This window comes from Rattus norvegicus, chromosome 13, assembly GCF_021556685.1.
Source record: "Rattus norvegicus strain SHRSP/BbbUtx chromosome 13, alternate assembly SHRSP_T2T, whole genome shotgun sequence".
Taxonomy (NCBI): domain Eukaryota; kingdom Metazoa; phylum Chordata; class Mammalia; order Rodentia; family Muridae; genus Rattus; species Rattus norvegicus.
In genome coordinates this window covers 46,023,881-46,045,040 of record NC_141546.1, presented here as the reverse complement: position 1 = coordinate 46,045,040, position 21,160 = coordinate 46,023,881, and the positions used below count along the sequence as shown (strand labels likewise).

General features: G+C 46.1%; 2 protein-coding genes across 16 annotated transcripts in view; one reads left to right on the top strand and one right to left on the bottom strand.

Moving 5' to 3' along the window:
• The window catches only part of Slc60a1 (solute carrier family 60 member 1), a 45,144-nt gene extending 37,942 nt beyond the window's left edge, over positions 1-7,202 (top strand). Inside the window, exons 10-11 of one of the 4 annotated variants that reach the window (NM_001429795.1) lie at positions 1,650-1,745; positions 6,518-7,202. In NM_001429795.1, the coding sequence (NP_001416724.1) occupies positions 1,650-1,711 (62 nt within the window). In that variant the 3' untranslated portion in view covers positions 1,712-1,745; positions 6,518-7,202. 4 annotated transcript variants of the gene reach the window in all.
• The window catches only part of Elk4 (ETS transcription factor ELK4), a 42,675-nt gene that overhangs the window by 2,201 nt on the left and 19,314 nt on the right, over positions 1-21,160 (bottom strand). For 3 of the 12 annotated variants that reach the window (XM_087580724.1, XM_087580723.1, XM_087580722.1), the window contains 4 exons: positions 14,200-14,415; positions 10,625-11,494; positions 9,691-9,807; positions 393-6,441 (listed from right to left, as the gene is read on the bottom strand). In XM_087580724.1, the coding sequence (XP_087436850.1) occupies positions 6,343-6,441; positions 9,691-9,807; positions 10,625-11,494; positions 14,200-14,415 (1,302 nt within the window). In that variant the 3' untranslated portion in view covers positions 393-6,342. 12 annotated transcript variants of the gene reach the window in all.

The following is a 21,160-nucleotide window of genomic DNA, read 5'->3' as shown; positions in this document are numbered from 1 at the left end:
TTCAAATTTACAGTGCAATCTACCAACTGCCAATCACTTTCTAAAATTATACATTTCTTTCTTTTTTTTTTCCCCCCGGAGCTGGGGACCAAACCCAGGGCCTTGCACTTGCTAGGCAAGCGCTCTACCACTGAGCTAAATCCCCAACCCCTAAATTATACATTTCTACAAAGCACAATAGTAAGAGACCTTGAGCCATTTACATCCTAGCTCAAAGAGGCTGCCTCACACAGCCTGGAAGGAAGACTCAAAGGGTGATCCATTGCTCCCTTCTCCAAACACTAAGTTCCCAAAACTAGAAGTAAGAAATAAACCCTATTTCCCTGACCGGCAATATCCTGAAGCTGAAATCAAACAAAAACAACCGTTAAGTGCTTCCAGTTTTTAAGAACAAAAACAGCTGGGCATGGTGGTGCACACCTTTAATCCCAGCACTGAGGAGCGGAAGTAGATCTATGTGAGTTCAAGGCCAGCCCGTTCCACATAGCAAGTTTCTCAGAACTACCCAATGAGACCCTGTCTCAAAAAGTAACCAATGAACAAACAAACAACAAACAAACAAACAAACGAATGAACAGTGCTAATACAGATCCCAAGAAAGTGCCAAGTGATTTAACAGCCATTTACAGCAGTCCTGGGCTTGAAGCTAGCAAAGCAAATGCTGCTACTGACAGAACCTCTGGACCAGCTGCCAGGCACCCCATCTCCCCGCATCCCCGCAGGAGGAGAAATCAGTGGGTTTACTAAGATGGGAACAAGGCAAAGATGAGACCATTCTTCCTGATCCCCTCGAGGTTTCTGCTCATGCTGCCTATATATGGTTTAAAGGGTACATTATGCCAACAAGCCAGGCCTATTACACCCTAGACACCTCCTGGGACTTCCCAGTCAACCCAGAAGCAATTTTATATGAAAACAAACAGATTGCAGAGTTTTAGAAAAGATGTCCTATGTTTAATGTGTGAACAGAAGAGAGGAGGATAAGGTGACTGGTCTTTAAGATCGAATGCATTTGAAACTGAACTGAACAAGGTCATCATGTGACACCTGCGGCAGTGGATGGGTGTTTAGGTTTAGAACGAATAGATTAATAGCCATCTTTGGGGATGAATGTGCCTCTCTCTGAAAAAGACTCACGCTGTGGGTCAACATGGCAGTATATACACAAGAGATGCACTCAGCTAATACCTCAGGATTTAATGTGCTCAATTCCAACTTAAGTATTTCAAAGACAAGTTAGCTTCATGAAACTGCCCCATGTGCAATCCACTTAACACTCAAGAAACTGCCATCTCTGGGGATTTCCTGGTTAAAGGTGTCACTTAAAGTAATGGGGGGAGGTTACTGGGGGTGTAACCCAGCATCGGTCACTTAGCACACTCAAGGTGCCTGGTTCTGTCCCCAGCACCACAGGAGCAAGTCTAACCATGTTAGCAGGCAGCTACTCTCCCATAAGCCACTCTGCATTTCTACCTTTCCCAGGGGCTAACTGCAAACAGCAGCACCTATGAAACGGCTCCTCTCTGGCAAGCTGGCTACTTGTCACATTTGTCACATTCTGTTTCAGCCATGCAAAGCAGCGTGAAGCACTGTCAGCTTCGGATGGAGTCCCTGTTGCACACTGACGGGGACATCTGCTGTGTTTGCAGGTGAAAACATGACTCTGATAGTGACAGGTTCCAAAGAGCACGGGACACACCATCACCCATGAGCATCCCCGCCCCAAGATGGAAATGGCACCTTCGGTAAGTGGTTCTGATATCTAAGAGAAACACTGGGGCAGTGCTGCTCTGAAAACAGCAGGCCTAGAAGACTGATGAAATGCTTGCCACAGAAGCTGGCCTCTGCGAGAGTGTCTGCCAGAAGGAACAGTACTGTGGGTTGAACACTCTGCTGCTCAAATCCATTTTAGAAACCTTCAGACAACAGAAGGCAGTGTCAACACCTGAGTCTTGCTGTTTGGGAACTCACTCTGAGCCCAGGTTTCTGCTCAGGTCTGCACTTGTCTCGACACCTATCCATGACAAAGAATACCATGGTGGCATAACGCCCAGTTTTTGGCACAGGCAAATGACACATATGTAGTAAACAGGTGATAGTGAGAATAAGCCATCAAGTAAACTATCCCTTCAGGCTTAGCAATCCAGCCAGAGAGCAGAAGCTGGTGTATATTCTAGCATAAAGTAACTTCGTGTAATTATGAGGCTGTTTGTAAAGATAAGGCCAAAGACGTTTGCAAAGACCATAAGAATAACAATGTCACTTGTGTGTGATACAGACATGAAAAGGAACAGGCTGTCAGGGTGTGCAGAAGTCTAGGAGGCACTGGGGCACAAATCCCCATGAAAAAGAATTAACAGGAAATTTGAAAAACTATGACAAGGCTCCCAGAGAATGTCAAGGCTTTTTTAGAACTCCCCCTCCCCCACCCCCCACCCATCTCTGTCTCTGACACTCATGCACTCACACTCAGTCTCTCTCCTCTCTCTCTCTCTCTCTCTCTCTCTCTCTCTCACACACACACACACACACACACACACACACACACACACACGTATTTTTGGGAATCAAACAAGCTCCGCCATGTTGTCAGTGATTTAGGGGAGTGTTTACTTCTAGGCGCGAGGCCACTTGCTACCCAGCACTTATTTCTTTTGCTAACGCTTCCCGTTTTGTATGTTACAGTAGAGCGTGCATGTCCCTTTAGTAAGGTGATACAGGTCAATTTTTTGAGAGAAATTTCTATGTTGAAAAACTTTCACTGTGCTAAATACAGCAGGTCACATTCATAATCTCAGTACTTAGGATGCCAAGGCAGGAGGACTGCGGAGAGTTTGAGGCCAGCCTAAACTACAGGTCTAGTCTCAGAAAAAACAAAAAGAAAGAAAAGAAACAACAACAACAAAACTTTTCCTGATCAAGGTGTGTGTTCCAAAAGATTGACTGCTCTTCTGCAATTTCACTGAGGGGCTCAATGCGACGTTCAGAATGTTAAAATTGGAGGCCACAGTAACAGAGTACTGGAACTCACACAGCGTAAGACCAGGGTGGCTCTTATAGGTGACATTTTGCCATGAACACCAAGCCTCTGGTATATCTGCCAGTCTCTCCTGCCTTTTTGATTTCTAGGATGGTATATAAATACACAAAGAATCTTCCAGTTTAAGAATAAAAGGCTAGTCAGTACTCCGTACAAATTCATGGACTTACTTTCTCTACAAATTTGAAGAAACAGCCAGACCTGGTGGCCCACACTTGCAAATGTCAGCATTTGGGATTCAGTTCATAGCCCGGTTGGAGACAGAAAAATCCTATCTCAAAAACAAAAACAAACAAAAAAACATAGTGGAAAAATTATACTTATATTTTAACTGTTAAAAAGTGAAGAAAAAGAAACTATTTTAACTCAATGAAGTGCTGGCCTTTTGAAGGCTTCAAGATTCTATTATATGCTTTTTTAATCAGTAGAAACTTCTACCCTTATTCAAACATACAGACTATGCCATAGGGTTGTAACAACACAATAATACTATCAGAAGTCACTAAAAACTTACTTTAAGTTAAACTTGACATTTTAATTTTATATTTTAAAAACATCAGCATGAGTAAAAGTACAGTTTAAGTGAAAACCCACCCAGGGTGTGGCACTGCTCTGAGCCTACGCACACATCCTTCTCAGTTCTAACGTGGATTCAAACCCACAAGGGACCAATGGACGCCCAAGGGGACTGGCAGACCCTCCAACACAGGCCTTCACAGGACCACCCTAACACCCCCACTCTCACCCCTTCAGTCACAGGGCTAAGCATAGACGGTCCAGAGCAGAAGGTGTCTCTAACAGTCTGCTCATTTCCCCTGCTTCAGGCTACTGAGGCCCAGCCCCATCTGCCCTAGCAAGGTGACGGGTGGTGGACGCCAGAGGTGAGCTGAGGGTGCGCTCATCCCTGAATACATCTGTTGATGCTAAGAATTCTATGGCTATTCGAACCAACACAAAGCTCAGACTTTGTCAGGAAGGAGGTAGTCTATAGAAAGAAATGTCTGCCTCATACACACAGCAAGATTATATACCAACTTTAAAAAAAAGGGCACGTGCCCATGCACTAACCAAGCACGTGTTTCTGCAAATTCATTCACATCAAGAAGACAGGTCTCTCCAACCCCACAAGGCCGCATGGTTTCTTACAAAGTTGTTGAGGTTTTTCCTTGTTTTTTTGATACAGGGTCCTGTGTAGCCTAAGCTAGTCTCAAACTTACTATGTAGCTGAGGCTAGCCCTGACTGTTGATCCTCCAGCTTCCATTCCCCATGTGCTGGGATCACCACACCCAGCCTGAGTTTAAATGGTGCCCTTGGACCCAAGGCAGCTCTGTGCTAAGACAGGAAATTACCAAATATTTCATCTGTGAAAACAAACCAATGGCTTTTCTCCTTTAACTCAGTAAGATAAAAATATTTTTATGGTTTCAGATTTCAAACATCTAGCTAAGTCATCTATCAATACTTACTTAGTTTACACAATATTATCCCACTAAATTACCTCAAAGTGCTGCTGAGGGTTAATTCCAAATATGCATGCAAACCTAACGATGCACCATGGGAAGAAAGCTCATTCCTTACAGTACCTGCTCCCATCACTCTGAACACTGCTTTTCAATGCTACTATTGCACATCCTGGGAACAGAACTTTAAGATAATCACAAATGGACCAGTAACAGGTCTGCAGCCACCCCTAAAAGGCACTGTGGCCCGCCCCTCCACAGCCAGCACACACTGCCGGACTTCCATGTCTCTGCACTGGACAGCAATGCTATGCAGCTGAAAAGACGCCACTGGGTATCAGTGTCATTCTGAGCCCACAAGTCCCTCATGCCTTCATGCCACTCAGGTCACATCTAGGGTTTAATGGGCAGAGGAGGAACATGTCATTTAATTTGGTTCTGGACTTTAAGAGTCAAATTTTCAAAATTCCACTGTGAAATTAGTATCAATTCCAGATCAATGTATCTGTCTTACCACACAGTATTTCATAATATGCAAATGAAGGCCTCTACTTCTCATTACTAATTTAATAATCAAATTCCTATGCATAAGAATGGTCAGGTGCAATCTGATCTTCCACAAGTTAAGACGCTTTTGGAAAGCAGTAAGCCCGTCTCTACCTCCAGCTAACCGAAGTTTCCCTTTGGAGTTCATCTTCCTGATTACAACACCTGAACGCATCATCATCTTCTGACCTTAGATTTAAAAGCAGCATGGTAAGGGGATGAAACTGGCAAGAAGAAAAGGGGCCTGGCACTCTGGGTGTCTTCTAGCTGGAAACACCCCACCTCCTGTCTCAGGGTGTTTCACTGAACCTTTTTGGTTGCTTGTGACATTCAATTTTCAAACCACAACTCTCCTCTCAGGAAAAATCACCACTTGCATGCTGTGTTGCATGGCTACAGAACCACACTGCTCAAAGCACACACCAGAGATCTGTGCTCACAGTGGGATCTCCTAGTCTCAACCAATGTTCCAAAACCCACATTAAAACTGAGCTTTCCAAGTCTTGTGTTAAAACAGCTCGGGGCCTAGGGACAGGTTCAGACAGGATCACAGGTACGGATAGCAGAGATTTGCCCAGGTAAGTGCAAACAAGACACCCTTCTGTAGAACTGTAATGTCAGCGCTCACGGCAAAACAGATCCTCAGCATGGCTGACCTCCTAAGGTTTCTCCCACTGCTCATGAGCCGCTCCCCTTAGACATTCAACAGAGCGCACTCACTACAAAATATGCTGCTGGTTTCATTTAAGTCGTATTTTTGTCTTTTTGAGACAACCTCACAATATATATAGCGCAGGCTGGCCCTCCACCCTTGGTATTCTCCCACCTCAGCTTCCCAAGTGCTGAGACTGCAGAAGTGGGTCATCACACATAGTGGACAAGAATTCCTTTAAGTAACAGGCTCTAAGCACACTTTCTCCCCTGGATGTGGGTCCTCACATCCAGGGCTGGTGACTTTGTTCAGTGACTCTTGAGAAACACAGCTGCTGAACCTCAACTATCCAATGTTTTTTGCACAAAGCTTTAAAAAAAAAAAAAAGGAAAAAAGGAAAAAAAGGCAACAACAACAAAAAAAACACCTTTAAAAAAAAAGAAGTGAGGTGGAGCTTGGACTCCAATTAAGGCATTTTTTGTACAGTCCAACTTTTGAGAGTCCTGAAAAGGCTTGTCAACAGGCAGTGGGAAAAATCACAACGGTCTATTATGAGCACTGCAGAACTACCCCTCATTTCGAACTGAGTCATGCTGATGTCTATGTCCTAGTTCCTTAGTCTCTTAGTCCACAACTGCACTCGTTATGTCTTCTGCAGGTCTGGAGAAAACGGGCCCGGAGTGGAAGGTCCATCCAGGCCAGACAGAGTGAATGGTCCATGACTGTTCAGTACAGAAGGGAACTGAGAAAGAAACAAACGCAGATTAGCATCCCAGTACTAATCTCTCCTTCCACTTTCTGTCCCTCCTCTCCCCCAGGGCAGAACATACGACACTTCCTCAAGACAAAGGCAGTGACTGGGTATCATGGAAGACTGTGATGTACTTCTTGTTTTGTTTACAGTACCATGTGCATAGGGTGGTGGGGTGGTACACACAGGTGCTGTGGCTACAGTGTGAGGTGAGAGCTCTGTGAAGGCAGCCTCTCCTCCAGCCTCTATGTGGTTGCCGGCCATCAAGCAGACTGCCAGACAAATGCTTCATCCACTGTGCTGTCTCAAATATTGTCATAGCAAAATATTGTCATAGCAAAAACAAACAAAAATGTCTTTGTCCTCTAAGAGGCTATCTGCAATTGGTAGCCACTGGCAAAGGGAAAATCAGTTTCTCCATGAACTGTCCCTGTGAACATAAACTATACTCCAGGGCTCCATATCTAGGAGTGGCTGGCCAACACAGACAGACTCCATGTTGTTTGTCGTTGTTACTGCTATGCTTTCATTTCATTATTCTATCTTACTTTATTTTTAGTTTGTTTTGATTTTCGCTTCTTCATTTTGTGTTGTTTTAAGGAGACAGATAGAGACGCACACATATATTAGAGAGGGGGAACTTGAAGTTGGATGGGCAGAAAGTGAGGCAGATCTGGGAGGATTTGGGGGAAGAGAAAGAATATGATCAAACTATATTGTATTGAACTTTTTAAATAAATTTTTTCAAAAAATATGTATTTGTGCTAACAGTGTAAATACTAACTTTTTCCAGTCTACCTCAAAGGAGTGGAGATGCTTTCCTTCATGATGCCCTGGCATAGACCCTTAGGTTTAACCTCAGTGGTTTAAAAAATTTCACAAAAGACAAACCCACAGGGGTGTTGGTCAGTTACAAAGTGAACTGTGAACCCTCAACAGTAAATCCAGAGAAGCACAAGTGCTCACAGGGCCCTCCTCCTAGACAACAGCTGCCCCTGCTCCCTGAGAGCACCTGCAAAGGAGCCAGCTCCGGGCTACAGTTCTAAGTACATCATTAGGAATGGCTCAAAGTTTCAGAGTATTCTAAGACTCTGTTTCTTCTATGGAGAATTACTTCCCACATAGGAAAAAGTAAAAATATAATATGGAACTTTCCTAACAGCTTGGTGGGGAGACAATACAGAGTTCATTTCCTAAGCTCTGGCTTAGCAGGAAAAGGCTGATGAGGGTCAATTATGAGGTAACTGATAACAACAGTCTCAGAACTTCCCTCTTTAAAAAAAAAAAAAAAAAGTAGGAGCTGGAGAGATGGCTCAGCAGTTAGGAGCACTATCAGCTCTTCCAGAGATCCTGAGTTTAAGTCCCAGAAACCACATAGTGACTCGCAACCATCTGTAATGGGATCTGATGCCCTCTTCTGGCATGCAGGTATACAAGCAGACAGAGCACTAATACTTAAAAATAAATCTTTTTTTTAAAAAGAATTAAAAGAGGGAACCTACAAATAATTAAATGGAAATCTACTACTTTGCAAGCTAATTAAAGATGATTTTTTAAAGAGTTTGAATGAAGACACCTTGCATCCTGGGTGGACGATGCTGTTCCTAGAAGTCATGAACAATTAAACAAATTCTAGTGCCAAGCAGGGGACATGTCCTTAAGAACTGTTACTCAAGAGTTCTCAGAGGCCCTCACACAATGCAGGCTATTGCTACTGCTCCTGGTTGCCCACCAGTTGCTCAGAACTATTCCTAAAGATACCACGTACTTTGGTTCCAGGTCAGAGAAACCAAGCTGGAACTGACCTGGGAACTTCCTCCCTGCTAGCTAGCTTTCATAATGCTGAAACATGGTGTGCAGGCCACTAGAAGAGACAAGCCATCGGTAGCTCTACCTGGCAACGGGTCTCACATGCTGAAGGACTGACTTGCCAGGCAACATATTCACGGGTGCTAATGTCCCATGAATGTTACGGGAGTAACCAACCACTTTTCTATTTAAGATCTAAAGCCTGATCCATGGAAGGGAATCCATGCCTAGAACTGTAAACTTGGTCAAAAGCCCACAGCTCGGAGGTCACTGGCCTTAAGGGGACCTATGATTGTTTTGCTAAGTAGACATACTATCCAACAGCCTTCCAAACACTTACCTTTACACTCAGTGATGAATCCAGCTCTTGACCCTTATAAGACAAGCTTTATTTTTAAAAATTAAGTGTCTATGTGTGTAGGTTTGTATGTGTGAGTGCAGGTCCCCAAAAAGGATGATGGGAACTGAACTCTGGTCCCCTGCAAGAGCAGTTCGCACTCTTAACCACTGAGCCACTTCTCCAGCTCCAGAGAATTATTTGCAGTGAATAATGGTTAGTATTGAGACTCACGACTGGTCAAGAGCAGTGGACAAGTGTTGGTGGCGTACACAGCTATTAATGGGACATCTGTATTACACATACCCCAGGGCTCAGGGAATGCTGTGGAAGAGGGCGCACAAAGAATTTAAGGGCCAGAGGATGGGGAACAGTGCTGTGAAATTCTGTCTTCTCAAAGTGATGTGTTCAGTTCATACACTCACAGGAGCTGTGGTTACGCACACAAGATCAAGGAAATCAAGCAAGTCAACATGCCAGCATGGGTACGGGAGAAACCCATGAGGCCCGGTGCTAGCCGAGGAGCTAGGATAGTTAACAGCTGTTGACTGGGGAGGATCCGGTTTTCTTCAGTATAGACCCACACTCACTCATGCACAGGCAAGTAACCCTAACACCGCCACAAAAATAAGGCATGAAAGTCGGAGGGGGAAGTATTGTAAGGGGTAGAGCTGATGGGTTCTGAAGACAAGAGGAGGGAGATAAACGAGGGGAACAGGTTGTGAAGGTACGTAACTCTAATCCATGTATCCTCATCATGGCCGTGTGTGCACGCATTGTGCATGTACACAGACTTACAGTGGTTTAACATACATAGCACAAAAAAAGCCGTATGCAATCAACAGACACTGCGCCTTGAACGTCAGTGTTTTCCTGGGTTAGTGATGCAGAATGAAAATCTCTTGCTAAGCTGGGCAGCAACTGGGAGTAGCAGGCCCCAGTCACCCACTGCACCAAAAGGAAAATTAACCAGTACCTCACAATGGACTGAGAAACACTCGTCAAATGGGAGGTGTGCGACAAGGACGCTGGGCAGTGGGCTATGACCTCTGCCCATCCCCACAGTTAACAGGAGGCACACTGGGGTAGTTTACCTGGAAGAGCGTATTAGCACCTTGCAGTCTGGCTGGGCTCAGAGGAGCAAACGGGCTGAGAGTGCTCCAAAAGTGGATGCTGGAGAGCAAGGGGCTCGGCGTCAGCAGGATGGGTGTCTGCAACAACAAGAAGGCCACTCAAGGACGTGCCAGCATTGTGCTCCCTCCTTCCAAAGAGACAAACAGAATCTATATACTACTTCCTCCTCCCCAACTGTCTCTGTGGCTGAAGTTTTATCATAAGGAAAAGCTCAGAAATCATTTATAACCTAGGAAAGCTAAGGGTCACAATAATCACTTTATAACCCAACTTTTATAGTGTCTTTCCAAACTAGAAAGCAAACTACATGCAGGTACAATAGTATACCAGCTGAGTACCTAAACTGTCTGACCATCTGGGGTGGTCTTATTCAAGAGCTCTCCAAAGTGAGCAAGTTAAAACCTAACATAACTAGATACACTGACTACAAAGGCCACACCATCCCTCCTCTCAAGGTTCTCAGTCCCCTCTGTTTTTCCCCTGATGGTCAGATTTAAGGGAAGAGGTGGAACACTGCAAATCAATGAGTTCTGCTTTACTTAGGAAGGCTCTCATGGAGCCCAGACTAGGTCTGCCTGCCTCGACCTCCTCAGTGCTGGGATTTCTTGTGTGCAGACCCCATGCCTGGTTTACACAGTGCTGGGGTGGAACCCAGGGGCTCTAAACCATCTAAATTATATTATCCACCTAAGAACAAGGATTTCTAGAAGATGAAACATCAAATCTCTTTTGTTTTGAAGATTCCAATTAAGGTAAGGAAGTGAGTTTCCCAGGTTTACATATAATCTTTCTAAGACAAACCTACTTAACAGAAATTGAATCTTGCAGGTATAAATTCTAGATACGGCTTAAAGGGTGATGAATGCAGTCACGCTTAGAGAAAGAGCAAGCTACCTGTGAGAAGAGTGCTGGTGTAAGCGACGCTGTTGGGAGAGACGGGCTTAAGATCCCCAAGGGGCTGGGGTCACTGCCTGTGACCACAAGGGCGGGCGTCAGTTCTAACCCTTTTGGCTTCTTGGATCTTGATGAGTTATTTGTTTTGTCCTTTTCTGGCAAAGCTGAATGCTCATTTTTAGGCTCCAGTGACAAGTTCTCTGGACGTTCCATGGGCTGAGGAGCCACTGATTCAATGTCTGTGTCAATGTCTGGGTTAGAACTCAGCGGTGGAGACGGTGTCCTGGGAGGCTCCTGTAGAGGAAGGGGTATGGAAGGAACTGGAGGAGTGGGGTTAAAGGTGGTAGCCAGGATGGATACAGAGGCTGAGGCTTCCAGGGAAGGTAGTGTGGGAGAGACCAGAGTCTCCAAAGCTTGGATAGTTTCTTCAGAAGATGGAGAAACACTAGGGCTTGTTGAAAAGGCAACAGTGACAGGCTCCATGGGCGGCTTTTTGGCAGGTGTTGTCACGAATTTGATCACGGACGGGGTTGGCTCCTGAGCTTTCTTCTCTGCTAGTTTTTCTGCTGGATTCTCTATCTTTATTGACTTGAAAAGCTTCTTATTGGAGGTGTTCAGAGAGTTGAGAGTAAAGGAAGAATACAAACCAGAGTGTATGTAGTCATTGCGACTGGATGTCTTGGCTCCAGGCTGAGGTGGCCTCTCCTTTCCTCCACACTCAGCATCTTTGGAACTGCTGGCTTCAATGGAATTTAAAGTTTCACAGTCTCCCTCAATCCTGCCTACCGTCAGTGGATCCATTTTCAAAATCTCTGGATAGGAGACAAACTTGTATACAAACTTCTGACCATTCACTTTTTTAATGATGTTCTGTAGGTAGAGAAGATAAACATCCTTACACCTTCACATAAATTACCTCTCACAGTTCATGAAAAAGGGACCTATTTCCCTCAAACAGACCAAAGTACTCTATTTGAGAACGAGGCATAGCTTTTAAACAATCTCAAAGCATCTACAGTCATTAACCCAGACCAAACACAGTCCTTGTTCAGAGAACTGAAAGCGGTTCAAAGCCTCATTAGTAACTGGACTAAAATATCACATAAAAGCTGAGACAGTAACTGTTTGATGCTCTCAACCAAATACTGGTATTGCGAACTGCAATCTCAAGATGGTCCCAGTGGCAGAAGCTATAAGCATTCCAAGGAAGCTAAAGGGTCTCAGAGCATGGCACTGTGAGGTTCCTACTTCCTTCAACTGATTCTGGCCTTGGGAAAGCTGGCAAGAGCAACTTCTGCACGTTGCAGTAAACAGACAGCTTAGATTCTTATTCTAAGTCTATACTTTGACGATGTTTATTTTTCTCCAGTGCCCAAGTAAATATTCAAAGTCATAAAACAGTGAAAGATATAATTTTGGGTTGAGGAGATGACTTGACAGATAAGGGTATTATCTACATAAGCCTGAAGGATCACGTTTGAGCCCCAGAACATGAAGAGCTGGATGCTGTAGTACAGCCATGTACTCCCGGCACTCCTACAGAGACGGGAGGCAGAGGCAGGAGAACCACCAGGACACTTGCAGGCCAGCTACCCCAGAATAGGCAGCTCAGCAGCAGAACCGAGATCCTGCTTCAACAAGTACAATGGAAAGTGAGAACACACCTCAAAAGCTCTCCTTTGGAGGACTGGAGAGGCAGCTTAACAGATATGGCCCCTGGCTGCTACAGGTAGGTGGTGGCACACCTTAAACCCTGGTATTTGGGAGGTAGAGGCAGGTGGATCTCTAAGTTCGAGAACAGCTAAGTCTACACAGAGAGATCCAGGACAGCTGACCCTGCCTCTGAATGAGTGAATGAATGAGTGCGTTAGTAAGGTGATGGCTGCTCTACCAGAGGACATGGGTTTGATTCTCAGCACCATGTGATAGCTCACAACCATCAACGACCTCGGTTCTCAGGGATCCAACATCCTCTCCTGGCCTCCTTGGCTAATAGGCACACAAGTGTCGCACAGACACACAGACAGGCAAAACACTAATACATATAAACATGTAAAAACTCACATGCCAGGCCTAAGTGTGGACTCTCTCTCTCCTTCACACACACATAACACAAATTTTAAAATTTTAAGTATAATTTAAACTAAGAAATCAACTCTAGTGTGGCAGTGGTGGTACATGCCTCTAGTCCTTGGACTCGGGAGGCAAGCAGGTTTTGAGGCTAGCCTGGTCTATGGAGCTAGTTCCAGGGTAGCTAGTGCTACATAACAGAACCCTGTCTCACAAAACAAATGGGGAGGGGAGGGGAGGGGAGGAAGAAGGGGAAAAGGAGGAAATAATCAATTCAACTTTAGATAGCTTCTCTTGCTGATCTAGAACCCATGGCAATCCTCTTGTGCTGAGTTACAGGTGAGCCGCCATACCTGGGCAGATAAGAGCTATTCTTTAAGGTATAATTTGTGTTCCCTACACTAAACTACACAAATAACTCAATCTACAAGACTCTGTGATGAAATTTTTTGTGTGCACAGGTGTATGTGGGCTCTCCCATGTGGGCTCTCACCTATGTGTGCAGGTATACACATGTGCATGGCCGGTCAGAAGCAACAACTGTTGCCATCCTCAGTCAGCGTTGCCTATTTATATAGACGGGCGAGAAGCCCCAGGGATTCTCCTATCTCTCCTGCCCAGCACTAGGATACAGGCCCACTGTTTCTGGTTTCTTTTAACATGGTTGCTAGGCAGCAGACCTTTCTGGTCATCATGCTTGTACCACGAGCAGTACCAACTGAGCCCTCTCGACAGCTCCTATTGTCTAGCTTCACACTGGGTAAGTCATCAACCTCTGGTCGCCCCCCCACCTCCTCAGTGTTAGGATTGTGCCACAACACCCAGTTTATGCTGTGTTAAGAGATTAAGCCTAGGGCTTCATACACACCGCAAGCAGCCTACCAACCGAATTGCATCCCTAGCCCCAAGTAACAATCTTTAAAGTAAATTATGACAAATATGTGTATTCTCAAGCATCTCCAATTTCCTTTTTTGTATTCCAATCTTATACTCTTCCCTTTAAGGAATTTCTAATGGGCTGGAGAAATTGCTCAGTGGTTAAGAGCATGAACCTTAGCTCAGGTCCCAGCACCCATGTCAGGTGGCTAACAACTCCAGTTTTAAGGGAGGGGTAATGGCCTCTTCTGGTACCTGAAGGCACTGCATGCATGATACCCAGAAGTCCATGCAGGTAAAAACAGCAAACATGTAAAATAAAAATGAGAACATCCAGCGAGGTCATTCAGCAGGTGAAGGTGTTTGCCACCAAACCTGACAACCTGAGTTCGATCCCTGGAATCCAAACAGTGAGAGGAGAGAACCAACTCTCACGAGCTGTGCTCTGACGTCCACATGTGCATGTGTACGAATGAAGACAGTATTGAAACACTTAAGGGGTCTGCAGAAACACAACCAAGGCCACTGAGGCTGTTAAATAAACTGGGCTAAACAAGCTATGATAGTACTCAACACCTCAAGAGAAACGAAGACTGACTCCTGTTTTGAGGCTCTCGGCAGGCATTTACCTTTACGTAGTAGTATCTCAGGGCTCGGCTGAGTTTGTCATAATTCATGTTAGGCTTGTTCTTTCGGATCCCCCACAGGCGAGCCACCTCCTCCGCCTGCAGAAGCTTGAACTCCCCATTGTTAGAGGTCCAGCAGATCACGTGCTCATTCTGAGGCTCCTGCAGGAGCTGAAGAAGGAACTGCCACAGAGTAATGGCACTGTCCATAGCAATGGGCTGAAAGAGGAGAGGGGACAGTCACTTAATGCTGGCAGGTGCTCCAGGTGCACAGCACCCCTGCCAGTCACATACTACCCCCCCATCAGTACCCCTGCCAGTCACATACTACCCCCCATCAGTACCCCTGCCAGTCACATACTACCCCCCCACCATCAGTACCCCTGCCAGTCAAGTACTACCCCCCCATCATTACACATACAGAACAGGAGATCACTAAAGGGCTGGGTAGTTTGTCAAAGACACACAGCAAATGCTAACACTGAGACTTAAGCCTAGGCCATCTGAATCCAGAGTGCACACTCTCACATTTGCTATGCTACTAAGGTTTTGTCTTGACAATGCCTCTATGTGGCCTCGAACTCACAGTTTTCCTACCTCAGCCAGCCCCAAGTACTGGGATTACAACTGTGTACCACTATGATCAGTTCCCTTAAGGAATCTTTCTTAAGATTTTATTTTCATTTGGAATTTTGTCTCTGAATGTGCATTTGTGAATATGAAAGTGGTGGCCACAGGGTCACAAGAGGGTGTCATACCCCCCAAGTGCTGGACATGAGTGTTTGGAATCAAACTCAGGTCCCACGAGCAGCACACACTCTTAACTGCTGAGCCATTTCTCTAGTTCCCAGCTCCACAAGTCTGAAGCATGTTGGGTTTGGCTCAGCAGTGAGACACCTGTGCATGTCTGAGGCCTTGGGTTCTATCTCCAGCATGACAGGGGGAAAAAAATGTTACCTTAAACAGCAGGCAGCTTTTAAAGTAAAGCTAGCTCCATAAATGATAGAGTGAGCTAAAGACAGGAAGTCAACGGAGGGTCAGTTCTTAACTTTTACCTTAACACCTTATTACATCACATTCTCTTAGAAGACCACCAGTTCAAAGTAAATGAGCCCATTGTGTTTCTGACAAGACTTGCATCTTGGGGTGGCCAGGAGGCTGACTGACGTGGAAGGAACAATTTGTTCCTAGTCCAACTGGTATTTCTCCTCCAAATAGTTAAGCAGCATAGCAGGGTAGTTTACATACAAATTGGCAGCACTGAAAATTCAACAAAATGTTCCCCAACTCAATCTGCAGTTCTGTTACCGGTTCAGTCTGCAGAGTTTCTTCTTTTATTTAATTACTGATCAGAACAAGAACAGGAGAAAAAACCTTCAATATTGGGGCCTTCCTGTTCGGGCCAGAGTTTCCCAGTTCCAGCTAATCCTGAGCTGTAGGACTGTCCAGGGCACTGGAGAGTCCTTGGCCCCACCCACTAGGCATTAGTACCCTTGCTGCTTGGCAGTCAAATCATCCCAGCTGACGACCACTCTCCCAGGCGGCGGGCAACAAGGTAGTGCTGTCTCAGAGACATTTTCCTCACAGAACTTCACGAAAAGAATTCACACATGGCAGCTCTGACCAAATCAACATGTTTGTTTATATGTGACAAAGAGACTGAACAACTTCCATAAAAAGCAAAATCAGGGCCAGGTGGCAGTGGTGCATGTCTTTGATCTCAGCATTTGGGGGACAGAAGTAGGCAGATGTGTCTGCGAGTTCAAGGCCAGCCTGGTCTACAAAGTGAGATTTCACCAGGACTATTACACAGAAAAACCCTACCTTGAAAACCCAAGAGTAATTAACTAATTAAAGTCAGAAACACCTCCTTTCTCTTGGAATGAAATCCCAGTGGGTCAGAAGGTTTGAAGGGAAGTCAGTTCTACTAAAGACATGCACATTAGACTATATAAAAATTTTAAATTTTGCTGTGACTTATCAGCAAGTCAGAAGACAATCCCCCTCAAATGTTCTAACCCCCAAAACCTCTCAAAAGTCGAGTGTCAGAGAAGGTACTTGCACCCCGAGTAGGTAAATAGCTCTTACAGCACCAAAAAAAAAAAAAAAAAAAAAAAGGCAGGTACAGGTGTCTCTCCAGAGAAAAGCTAGAACAGCCAATAAGCACACAGAAAGGTCTCCCCATCGCTCATAGTAGGGAGCAGAACTTGAAAACAAGCAGAAACACTGCGGGACTATTTTAAGCAGAAAGAGCAACAATAAGCTGACACAGACAAGAAACTGAAACTCACACTTTACTGGTAGAAATTTCAAATGCAATTCCTCCCCAGCCACTTTACCATGTGGCCAGGTACACACCTAGACAGAAACATCTGTCCATAAAAGAACTGTACGGTGGCACATGCCTTTAATTTCAGGACTAGGAGGCAGAGGCAGGCAGTTCTATGAGCTCAATGCCAGCCTGGGCAACATAGCAAGTTCCAAGCCAGCCAGAATTACATTGTAAAACTCTGTTTCAAAACAAAAAACCAAACCAGAAATATTCATAGCAAAATTATTCATAAACCTGAGTGAACCAATTCAACTGTCCATCCAACTTATGAATGGAATAATAGACTATAGTACCTTCACATACTGGAATATTGTCCAACCACTAAAAGGAATCACGATGGGTAGAAAGACGGCTCCCATATTAAAGCATTTTCAAACAAGCTTAAGGATCTAGTTCGAATGCCCAAGATCTACATAGAGCAGGAACTAATACCTGTAACACCAGAGCCCCAAAGAGATGTGAAGTGAACAGGGGAACCCAGCAGCTCGGGGGCAGCTGGCTGGAGCAGACGGAGACCCTGTCTTGTAGAAGGTGAGGACTAACACCTGAGGGCTATCCTGGTACATCATGCTGAACACACACACACACACACACACACACACACACACACACACACACAACACACACACACACACACACCTCCTCTTTAAAAAAAAGGATGCAACACCAATGAGCCTTGACAACATGACAAAAGTAAAAGCTTGAGTCGCTTGAGTCACCCCCCAAAGGCATGGCTCCAGTGACAGGAAATGCTCAGGTCCGACCATGTACAGACTTTTGAGTGGGCTGACGTAGAGGCATGGAACAGAAGGAGTAGAGAGAGAGAAAACTGGAGAAGCAAAGCAATGACCACAAGGTTTCTTTTAGGGTAGCTGTAAATATTCTCAAGATTGTAGTGACTCCATTCTGTATGCATTATAACACACTCAACTGTATGTTCTCGGCAGGTGATGTGAGTTACTCTCAATGAAGATAACTAAAACAAACAAACATGATGTAACAGTTACACAATTCAGGCATGCGAAGACTGAGCCTAACAATCTATGACTCAGAGGACAGATCAGTGAGCACCAGCTAGGAAACTGTTTGGGTTTCTAGAATTTCTCTCAAGCATGAAAATACCCTCCAGTCATCTTTAGTTACTACTTTTGACACTGTCTGTGCAGACGCTGTGATCCAAAAGCAGAGACGGTAAAATAAAAGAGATGCCTCCCACAGGCAGAGCTGATGGTGAAACGGACAGGCGCACCAGGCCCCTTCAGTCATCATCCACTCCTCTACCCAGAAGAGAAACCTCTTCTCTGCCCAGCAAGAGCCCTGCCAACATAACACCAGAGACCGAATGACAGCAATCCACAAAGAGCTCCCCTTGTCCTAAGCAACCAGCTCACTAGCCATCTTCCACACGGCCTCGCTAAAACAGTGTTTATCATCTCCAGTAAGTGTGAGTGTGTGTGTGTGTGTGTGTCTGTGTCTGTGTATGTGTGTCTGTGTATGTGTGTCTGTGTGTGTCAGGGGAGGCGGGGGAGGTGCAGTCCGTCATTGTTCTGAGTTTACCAGACTTTTTTTTCCTGATGATGTCTATTCGTATGACAAGTTACTTTTTTATTAGTTTTCCAACTTTGGCAATTATACCCTAGTGCAGCCTGCTAAGACAGCTCCAAGAAATAGGAGCCTAAGGGAAGAACACACTTCAGACAACACCTTCTCATCAGGGATGTCTGCGAGGGCCTCAGCTGGGAGAGCCCGCCTTTACTTCCAGGAGGCAGAGACAAGTAGATCTCTGTGAGTTCAAGCCAGCATGTTCCAGAGCATCCGTCTGTTACAATAAACTTGTATGTCTCAGCAGAGGAAGTGGAAAAATCAGGAGATCAAGGCCACCCTAATTCCTATGAGACCACGCCTCAAAAAAACAAAAACACACCACCAAATACAAGTTGTGCTAAGCATCAAATCCGTCTCACATAGTAAACATGGGCTCTACAACTGAAATACAACCCTCAACCCATGATTCAATTTCTGTGTCAGGTTATTCTTTCAAAGAACTCCTACGTACACCATTGGAAACACTTCATTTTAGCTCCTACAAGTGAACCTCAATGATTTCCTCAACCATGACAGAGAACATGGCAGCACACACCTTTATCCCAGCACTGAGGCAAAGGCCGTTCCGTCTGAGTCCTCAGCCAGCCCACTCTATATAGTGAGTTCCAAGCCAGCTAGGGCTACATGAGTTATTCAAGACTCCCCCTCCCCGCCCCCAAAGTACAGGAGACAAGTAGAAGTGAAACAGTCCCGGGACATGCCTGTAATCCAGGCTCTCCTGAGGATGAAGCAGGGAGGACTATGGGTATAAAGCCCCGGCTACTTATCAACAGAGAGGAACAGACAGACATCATATAGGTATAAAAGCCAAGATACTAAGTACTAACAATTACAGCCTCAAAGGCTTTTTTAGAAGCATAATGAAGGCAGACTTAAATGGACCCAAATGATGATCTCTGATCATTCACAGATTAATAAATGCTGGAAATGGGGTTGGGGATTTAGCTCAGTGGTAGAGCACTTGCCTAACAAGCGCAAGGCCCTGGGTTCGGTCCTCAGCTCCGAAAAATAAATAAATAAATAAATAAATAAATAAATAAATAAATAAATAAATGCTGGAAAGGCTAAGCTACACAGAAAGAGGGGGCTTTAGGAGCCGGAGAACAGCTCAGTGGTAGAGTGCTTGTCTTGTCTAGCATGCTTGAGAGCACAGGTTAGAGGGCTAGCACTGTACCTAGACAAAGAAAACTGCTTGCTACCTTTCTTGAAGTAAAGAGGGGAGCCTGGAGTGCAGAAGAGTTGATGAGCACCTGCTGACATAACCTGTTTTGATACCTAGCACAAGGAGGATAAGGACAGGGCAACGGTAAGAGTCACAGGATTATTAAATGTATACTTTTCCCCCCTTTTTTTGCTGGTAACTTAAATATATAACGGTATCCCAAAACTTAAGACGGTATTTCCCAAAAAATATTATGAACTCCACGTAAGCAGTTTCCATTTTAAAATAAAACCAAGGATCAAAGAACAAAGAGTTCCTCCAAGGAGAAGTTGAATCATACTGTTTTAACAAAAACACCACTCCTAGCCGGAAATACAGACGCTCCACGTTCTGTGCATGGCGGGGAAAAGAGAGGGAGAAGAGCTCTGACCCTAGAACGACACACCGTTCTTGTCGGCCCTAGAACGGCAGCCGTTCTGCTGAAAGAATCTTACTTAAATGACCTAACCTTCAAATTGCAACGGCTTGAGGAAAAGCCAACTGTGTCTTCTGAGTTCACCCAACAATTTCCCCCTATTTCTTGCCGATGCCCGTTTAAGATTCCTCCCCCAAAGACGTTTCCAATGCTTTTCCTCGGAAAAGCTTGCCACAGCTGTACAGTAAGCGAGGACAACTGTTGAAAAGTAGAGAAAGAAAAACCTGTGGCCGGATGGACAGCGGGCTTGGGGAAGGGAAGAATGCGGCGTGAGGCCGCGCGCCCCGAGATCAAAGTGCGGGGAGACGCAAACCTCCGGCCCGTGGGCGAGTCAAGAAAGCACTTTCACTTTCCAACTTCCTGCCACTAAGACAAGTTAAAACTGTTCCCCTCCGCCCCACCCAGACAACAAAAACTGCTGCCACCTTCCACCTATGGGGCTTCGCACAACCCACCGTGGTGCGGGAAGGGCGGAGGGGCCGCTCCGGCGAGCACCTGAGCTCCGCGGAGCTGCTCCCAAGGAGAGCGAGCCAATAGGCCCCGCCCACCCACCACCAGGTCCCGCCCTCCCACTACCAAGCTCCGCCCCTCCCGCCGCCCGGTGCACTTCCTGCCGCGCCCGCAACCTCCGCCTGGCCCGCGTAGAACCAGGCTAAGAGGCGGTGGTGCGAGACCCCGACGGGGCGTGGGTGTGTCGCTCACCAGGCAGGACACAGGAATCCTTCTCGACCTTAAACGCGGTGCTAGACTCTGTCACCGACTGCTCCTCACGCTAGGAATTCAAAGACGGCGCGGCAAACAGCGGCAACCCCCGCGCCGGGGCCCGAGAAGGCGGCGGCGGCCGAGCCGAGCCAGCCGCGTGCCTGCAGCCGCCCGCATCTCCCGCTGCCGCAGGTCTCGAGCCCCGCCCTCCGCCCTCGCACACGCGGCCCGGACGGCGATGTGGCTAGTTAAGCTGCCACTCGCCGTGCGTGCGCTCGACGTTCTTCACTACGGCCGCCGTCTTCCGTCGTTCCGCGGCCTCCGCCACTCTCAATCCCCCCCGGCACTGCCGGGCCCCTTCCTCGACGCCGAAGCCTCGCGTCACTTCCGGGGGAGGGGCCAGGCACCGAAGCCAGTGTTTTGTTTCTGGCCTGGTTATCCTGTATGTACCCTATTAGACTGTCCGGTGCACTAGCTCCCAGGGCTCCTGTTCTACCGGACATTCGTGCTTCCCCGCTGGCCCAAAGTCCGGCTTAGAGCTCCCGGGGTAGCAGCCTGGGGCGAGGACTGTGGCGGCGAGCTGATGTGTGAGGGCAACGCCCTCTGGTTTACACAGCGAGCTACCACCACCTCTTGATCAATATCATTGACAAATGGCCTCTCTAAAATAAGAAAAGCCTTCCGGTTT